The sequence below is a fragment of the Callorhinus ursinus genome, unplaced genomic scaffold, assembly GCF_003265705.2.
Source record: "Callorhinus ursinus isolate GAN/ISIS: 27379988/994484 unplaced genomic scaffold, GSC_fseal_2.0 scaffold24, whole genome shotgun sequence".
Classification (NCBI taxonomy): Eukaryota; Metazoa; Chordata; class Mammalia; order Carnivora; family Otariidae; genus Callorhinus; species Callorhinus ursinus.
In genome coordinates, this window is record NW_027397086.1 from 26,714,997 (window position 1) to 26,723,472 (window position 8,476).

Genomic DNA, 8,476 nt, shown 5'->3' on the forward strand with positions numbered 1-8,476 from the left:
ACAGCCATCTCCCTGAGATGGTAGCAGGTGGTTTGACGCAAGCCTGAAAGAGGACTGTGAATCTGTTTCTATTGACTTTCATTATTCCAGCAAGAATTTGAGGCTTTCTTGGGGTTTCTTTTAAAGCTTCAGACCTGAGCTGTCATTCTCGACCCACATAAAATCATCCCTATAATGGAAAACTTTTTGCTGAAACCTTCAGCTTGTATGTTTTTATTCTCCTCAAACTCAAGCAGTAAACTTCAGGTAGTCCTGTGGGATTGAGCATGACCCGTTTTATAGTATCTACCAGCCGGCTTATGCTTAGAGCCCAACAGGTGAACAAATAGGCTCTCACTTTTACTAAAGCACCATCTTTGTAGCCAGAGAATGCTTCAAGCCGGTGCTGTGCTCTGAGCCTCACTGGCAGGATGGGAGTGGAAAGACATCCAAGGTTCTTCAAAAAAGAATACGCCACACCCTGGTCCATCAGCCCTCCAGATGATACATCCATTCCAATTTCAGGGCAGCTTAAGTCTTGGTAAGAACTTCAGTTGAAAAGAATTGTAATGGCTCTTTTTGTCCCTATGCCACTCCAACAGGCAGTCTGTCCGTGGCAATCTGTCTTCTGAATGCATGTCCAGTTCCATATTCACAGTTTGAAATGGCCAACAGCTGGGGAGCAGCACTTTGAGAGCCGCAGAATGGAAGGTAAATCTAAAGTGTCTTTGTTTCCTAGGGCCAGTGTGGGACCCCGTCAGCTCACTGTGTGGAATACTTCCAATCTGAGTCAGGATAACCGACGAAAATACATCTTTAGTGATGAGGGAGGACAAAACCAGCTGAGCATCCGGACCCACCAGGACATCCCGCTCCCTCCAAGGAGAAGAGAGCTCCCTGCCTCGCTGACCACCAACGGGAAGGCAGACTCCCTAAATGGAGCTCGGAACTCAGTGATGCAGGAACTCTCAGAGCTTGAGAAGCAGATTCAGGTGATCCGTCAGGAGCTGCAGCTGGCTGTGAGCAGGAAAACAGAGCTGGAAGAGTATCAAAGGACAAACCGGACTTGTGAGTCCTAGATGACCATGCTGCTCCCCTTCCCAGTTCCCGGCATTCCTCTGAGCCCTTGAGACACTTTGTAATGCTCTTTTGTAACTACTGACAAAAGTGTGGAGAAGCGGAGGTCTAGGTCTCTCTTAGAAGTCAAGTCTGCCCATCCTAGCCTAAAAATCAGCCACAGCTCTTCCCAAGCTGACTCCCTAGCTCTCCAGGGTAGGGGTCTTTCAGAGCAGGGATGGTAAATTAGGAGTAAACTCCGTGGAAAGGATCTATGAATGACCAGGCAACCCCAGCTCCTCATTGGGTACCATACTGGTAGTTCTGGGTTTTAGTCCTTTCTCTGCACTCTCACCAACAACAGATAAAATGTTACTCATACCTGGTTTTAATCTTAGCATAGAACAGGGTTATCCAGGGTTGTGGCTTTTGATACAACTCCCCCAACTAGATTTGTTCCTGCATTCTGAATAGGGAGCCAGATAAGAGCCAGAGGTGTGGGTAGCAAACAATTAAGCGAACTCATTAACATCACAGCAGACCAAGGATTGACCGGATCAAGCAGGAGCCCTGTTTTTGAGAGGGTTCCGCATCTCTGACACCATCCTGACCAGCATTTAGTAGGAACGACTTATGTCCACTATGAAAGGGGATAGGGATGTGGTGAGCGGGAACAGGACAGGCAGAAGAGGCATTAAAAATATATACCATGTTGAGAACAAAAGCTCTGGGCCAGAAAAACAATTTGGCTAAGGAAGGAATACGACAATACTTCTAATCTAACTAAGCATCTCCACTACAGAGTGTGCCTTTTATAAAGGAAAGCAAAGCAAAGCAAGGACATGGCCTTAGATGAAACCAGACTACCCCTGCTTATTGCCCGTATAGGGCATGCAAGCTGGCTCTGTGGGTTAAGTGAAAAGGCTCTGCAAACCACACACTAGCCCGTTCTCAAATCGGCAGTTGCCTCATAGCTTTAGGAATTCCTAAAGCGGACCCCCCTGCAAACACCACAAGCTTTAACATATGGGACGGTGCCCTGGGCGGTCCATCTCTGTACAGGTAACTAGCACGGGGGTCTCCCAGCCCCACACCTACTCCTCCCTGAAGGGCTGAGACCAGGTGTGGTCCCTCCCGTTCTTTCCCAGGCCCCCTCTGATGCCCCCAAGGACCTGATTATCAGTAACCTGGCTTCCTGATCCCAGGCATCCCTGTCCCAGGTGCAGTGGTGTGGACATGCATGCAGGAAGGAAAAGTCACGGGGAACTATGGAACACCAGTTCCCAGTGCTAGTGTAGATGGGAGGCATCTAGGAACCCATTAGAATGCTGACCACCAGGGCCTTTTTCCCCGGAAGATGGGGTGAGGTGGGGAGTCTGGCTCAGAAACCTGTTAACCAGCTCCCCCAGGTGACTGACACGTGTGATCCAAAAACTACTCTTGGAGAAACACTGTTCTAGAAGGATGGCTGCTCCAGGCCTGGGGAAAAGGAAGAGCCTTTTTGAGAGGTTTTTACATGGTAGCACACAGCTGCTGATTCACCTTCCATACAGCCGCTCCCACCCCTGGGTACCACTTGGGACGAGACTTGCTCGGTTATCACTTACTGTGCTATGGCCTCATCTGTCGGGATGCCCAGCACGAATTCACAACACTGTCCCAAGCACTGTGCTCTGTAACAGCTGCACATCACTGGAAAGGCTTCGCAATCACAAAATTTCCCCTGCGTTTCCACCAGGAGCTACCCAGTCCCCAGGGAGAGACAACACCTTCGGCTGTTATTAGATAACACTTTAGTTATTTTTGTCTGAGAAAACCCTAGGGTGGATGGAGGCAGAGAGAGACTGATGAGGGAGCTAAGAAGCTTCTAGTTAGACTTCATCTACCTCGCAGATGAAACAGTGAGGAAACAGGGGGAGCCCTGGAAACAGAAAGAACAGCCCTGCTTTGAAATGCCCTGTCCTCCCATGTTCTCCCCCAGGCCCCGACATAGATTTGCACCTGCCTTTGGAAGACGTTGCCTCGTAGCCGCCCCCACCCATCGGTAAGAGCCAAGGACGCCGCAGCGTCTGCTGTCCCGATGTGCCGGTGCGCCTCCTGACGACGAGCCAGCCATGCTCCTCATGGACTCGGGCCCTTTTCTAACTCAGCTCCTCCTGACTGTTCTTGAGAAGCTGGCTATTTAAAGGAACCCAGAGGTGAATTCTTTTGTAAAGTAAAGAATTGTTTTGTAATGCAATTAATTCTCCCTTAACGTATCTGTTTTGTAAGTTTGGATTTTTGTATTGTGTGCTTAAGGGTTTACCTTAAGCTTCTCTCCTAAGGCGTTCTGAGCGGTGGTAGCAGCCGCAGGGTCCTGCCTACCCACAAAGTGGATGGCCAGGGGGTGGCCAGCAGCAGCAGGGGCTGAAAGCAGGCTTGCTGCCGTGGGCATCGCTTGAAATGCCTCCGTGTTCTGGATGAAGAGGAACCGCATAGCTGCTTGTGGTGGAACGAAGCGGCCCCAAGTAGCGGTGGTTGTCATTATCGGTAGTAACTGAACAGTGTTTTGCAGTCTGTGAAAGTGTGTTGTGTTTTATAAAAAAAAGTTCATGAAATGGTGGGTCCTTTGAAAACCCTCCTTTCTGTTCTGCTCCACCTGTTCTTTCAACTCCCCTCGGGCTCAAAAACCACAAAGATCAAAGTCTTCAGGTGGAGGATGGTATTTTAGTGAGGAAGAAAGAGGTAAGGGATTGCTCCCTTGCCTCCTCGTCCGGACTCCTATTTCATGAGATCAGGAAGGTCCATTCTTTTCCAAACTCTGGTGCTGGGCAGCCGGACAACCTGATTGTGTCGCACACCCCACCCTGTTTTCCAAGGTGGGGAAGTTCCTGGCACAAGAAGCACACAATACAATATGGCGGGTGTGAGCAGGAACAGATAGGCTACGTGCTTCATGTAAATAATACCAAGGGCCCCAGAGTGCGGATGCCTCGAGGTAGAGGAGCAGCAAGGGGATCCCTCCAACTATTAAAAGATGAGTTGGAAAAATGGGACAGCCAAGTGAGGCAGCCACAGGGACACAATCAGTTGAGGTCTTTAACGTGCCTGGAGGTGATTCCATCATTCATGGATCTTGCTGTTGCACAAACCCTCTGCAGGAGCTGCTTCTGTGCCAACCAGAGAAGCGGTCAGTGAAGCAACTGCCAAGTAAAACCCAGCTACATCGGGGCAGTGGGCTTCTCGGTGTTGGCGCTGGGTCTAATAGGGCCTTGGAGCTAATAAGCACTTCCTTGGCGTGGATAAAGAATGAAGGCAAAAGAAACTACTTTAGAGCCTCTCTCCTCCCAACTCATTTTTGATAAGCAAACCAGAAAATCCAACCAGTCATGGAAAGAACTTGTGTTTTAGTCATCAAAACCACTCCACTAGCTGCACTGTTGAGATACTCCTTTTTTCACCTACCTACGCCTCCCATCTAATCCAGGAGTCCCTCCCTCTTTTTTGCTTAGTTCCCAATCGTTTTATGAAAATAATGTACTTAGAGGTATTTTCTTAAGGTTTGTAAAGAGTGTTTGCATTGTGTCTTCATTTTAACGTGTGTGCAATCGCTCCAGTCCAGGAAGAACTGAAATGCTGTCTTGTGAGCATGAAGTGAACAGGCTGTTTTGCTCCAGCCACTTTTCTTGTACAACCACATGGATGGACTAGATGTTCTCAGGTCTTTTCCATCTTCAGTTTCTATGACTGTGGAATAAATGTTCAGAAAGAAACTTCATTTTCTGATGTACTGCTGGCATTGTCTTGGGGGATTCAAATGTGGACATGGTACCAGCCCCTTCCTCACAGGAGACCCACTCATGCTAGGATTTATACTTGTTTCTTAGTAGAGTCGACGTGGCACAAAATATGCTGAGAAAACTCAGCCCAGGCATCACAAAGTACAATCGAAATGGCTTCGTCTGAAAGACATTCTAGGAAAAGCCACAATACTGAGAGACCTCTAAAAAATTCTCCCCTGGCCACCCTCATTTAGTAATTCAACAACCATCTGCTACACAGCCTGTGTTTACGTGCCAAGTGCTGGAGACACACAGTGAATAATATGGGCATGGTCTCTGAGCTCAGGGACCTTCTCACAATCTGTCCTTTTCACAACCTGTCAATAGACAATACTATAGTGGCTAACATTTATTGAGCATTTATTTTATTCCAGCTTCATTAAAACCCCATGACACAGGTTCTCTAGACCTAGTCTACAGTAGATAAACTAGACCTCCAGTTTACAGATGGGAAAACTAAGGCTCAGGGAATTATGGAAATTGTCCAAGGTTACACGGCTTAGGAAGAGGAGTGGCCGAGGCAGGTTCACACACAGGCAGTGCAATTCCAGAACACCCATTTTATACTGTCAGGATTCTGATAGCTGCCTTACAACCCCCTCTCCTTCCTCCCACCCCCCCCTTCAGTCTTTGTGCCACCGCGCCTCCGGCCCATGCCTCAGCTGGGCCCCCAGCTCCACAGGGAAGGAAGCCGATGCACAAACTGCACCTGCTTTGCCACGTCCACTGAACTCAACACTGTGGCCCCAAGTCTCACAGAAACAGCTGTTGTAGGCGTCTCTTGGCTTTCTGGCCCGAGAACTGGTACAGACACAGCAGAGAATCCCTGAGCAGTCCCGCGGTCCCAGGCCCACCGCGGTCTCCGACATACCGCCGGCAGTTTCAGCTGCTTGGCCACCTTGCCAGCGTGAAGCTGCTAGCGGGACGCATTTGTCCAATCTCATACAAATACAAACCTACTGTAACCTAGCTCAACTGCCAACTTACCCAAGGTTGTTTGGCATCAGTCACTCCTTGTTTGGATGCTGATTTTGAGCCCGGCATTGGGCTTGCTGCTGGCGAGAGAAAGAGAAAAAGCAGATTCTGACCCCATCGAGCTCAGTCCAGCAGGGAGACAAAAACTGGCAAAACAATGTGGCATATGTTCTGACAAATGCACATCAGGTACCGTGGAGGCGAAAAAGACACTTGTCCTCTGTGTGTGTGCATGTGTGTGTGTGCGCACACATGCACGTGCACCCGCAGTGGAGAAACTAAGAGCAGGGTTAACAGGCACCCCAGGTAAAAGACACAGAATGTGCTAAGTTCCAGGGTTGGGAAACTATGACAATCGAAAAACATAGGAACATCAAATAACTCAATATGATAGAAAAATAAAGCACAGGTGGGTAACAGGCTGTAAGGACTGCAAAGAGAAAAGCAGAGGCAAGATCCCTATTCCAAATCAGATTTGTATCCCAAAGACTACAGGAACCATTAAAGGATTTTAGGCTAAAGAGGCTTATAATAAAAGATCAGGGTCCTCACTGCTGGGTGGTACTAGCTATCATTCCCAAACATTCTATTTGTAGGACAGTGAGCAAATGAAGTTAACTTTTTGATGCCTGGGCATGACCTGGCCATGATTATCATTTAACCAGCACAGGTGGACTTAGAGATAGACATAAATAAACACATACAATCTAGAGTCTAAATATGTCAGTCTTTTTTCCTACAAATAAGGAGAAAATGTAGAAGAAAAATTGACCTCTCAATTTATTTGCAATACAAGTTAGTATTTTGAGCATTTACTAGTTGCCAGGCATTCTGCTAAATGTTCTGTGTACATTGACTCATTTCATCCTCAATACAATTCTATAATGTAGTTATTATTTTATAGATTAAGAAACTGAAACAGAGAGCTGAAGTAACCTAATAAGAGGCAGGGCCATACTCATCCTAAGTCTGACTTCATGAGAAACATGTTTAGCACAGCACCTGGCATCACAATGCATCAACGGGCTGGGCTGGATGAGCAAGGAGAAATCTAAGATCCCTTTGGTTCAGTTCTACTCTGGGACAAAGTGCTATGGGAACTCTCAATGAATAGGGGAAGAATATGCAGTCCTAATCTAGGGCCTGGCAGAGAGCCTACATCAATTAGAAATCTTCAGAAAGACTTAATTAAAAGACTCAAGTATTTTCATTTATTATCTTCCTGATGACACGCATTCTATTGGTACATGTCTCCACTTAGGGTAAAAGAAAAAACAGAGGTCTGATCGCCACATTATGATTCTGCTGCTAAACTAAGTGACCCTGGGACTTGTTTCCTCATCTCTAAAATAAGGACATGGGGAATATAAAGCTGGTGCAGCCACTCTGGAAAACAGGATGGAGGTTCCTCAAGAAGTTAAAAATAGAGCTACCCTACAACCCACAAATTGTACTACTAGGTATTTATCCCAAAGATACAGATGTAGTGAAAAGAAGGGCTACATGCACCCCAATGTTCATAGCAGCAATGTCCACAATAGCCAAACTGTGGAAGGAACTGAGATGCCCTTCCACAGAGGAGTGGATAAAGATGTGGTCCATATATACATGGAATATGACTCAGCCATCAGAAAGGATGAATACCCACCATTTACATCAACGTGGATGGAACTGGATGGTATTAGGCTAAGTCAAATAAGTCAAGCAGAGAAAGACAATTATCACATGGTTTCACTCATACATGGAACATAAGGAACAGTGGAGGACCATTGGGGAAGGGAGGGACAACTGAATGCGAAGAAACCAGAGAGGGAGACAAACCATGACAGACTCTTGACTCTAGGAAACAAACTGAGGGTTGCTGAAGGGGAGTTGGGGGAGGAATGGGGTAACTGGGTGATGGGCATTAAGGAGGGCATGTGATGTGATGAGCACTGGGTGTTATGTGCACCTAATGAATCACTGAACACTACATCAAAAATTAATGATGTACTATATGTTGGCTAATTGAATTTAAATTAAAAAATTTAAAAAATAAAATAAGTACACAGTTTGAGGTCCCTTTTAGCTCCGACATCCTAGCTTTCAAATCATTCCACTCCATAGATGTCAGTAACCTGAAATCCTCATAGTGTTACTCTATTAATGCAAATATACTATGCTTCCAACTTTGTCGACAATTTCCCTCAAAAAAAAAAAAAAAGACTAAACCTATAAAAGAAGCCATAGCTATCACGGATTGCCTCAAACAGAGCTATCAATTCCAGAATTCATAATAATTTCTTTTGTTACCACCACAAAAGGAAATTTAAAATTATATATTTCAGGATAATCCAAATTTGAAGAGTTACTTCAATATATGAGGAAAAACTGTTTCCACTTAGGGGGTGATTAGGTTTGAATTACACATTGGTCCAATAAAGCAGACTTCTGAGGAACTGTTAGCAGAAGCAAAAAGCTGAATCAACTTAACCATGCGGACCTTCCCTGAGTGCTGTGGGCCAGGCCTGCTGCTGGATACTGGGGACTACGTTGTTAAGACACTGCTCTATGTCCTAATGTTAGGACCTGTGATGTGTATCACAAATAAGACCTTAATATCTAACATTAGGAAAAGACCAAATTTGGGGAGAAATCCCCAGAAA

The 8,476-nt window shown here is 46.2% G+C and overlaps 1 protein-coding gene across 3 annotated transcripts in view; it reads left to right on the top strand.

Moving 5' to 3' along the window:
• The window catches only part of GRIN3A (glutamate ionotropic receptor NMDA type subunit 3A), a 150,901-nt gene extending 146,109 nt beyond the window's left edge, over nt 1–4,792 (top strand). For 2 of the 3 annotated variants that reach the window (XM_025888376.2, XM_073876637.1), the window contains 2 exons: nt 719–1,047; nt 3,017–4,792. In XM_025888376.2, coding sequence (XP_025744161.1) covers nt 719–1,047; nt 3,017–3,063 — 376 coding nt within the window. In that variant the 3' untranslated portion in view covers nt 3,064–4,792. Of the gene's footprint in view, nt 1–718; nt 1,428–3,016 lie in introns of those variants that run through there. The other variant, XM_025888377.2, reaches the window with a different exon arrangement.
• The last annotated feature ends 3,684 nt before the right edge of the window (nt 4,793–8,476 follow it).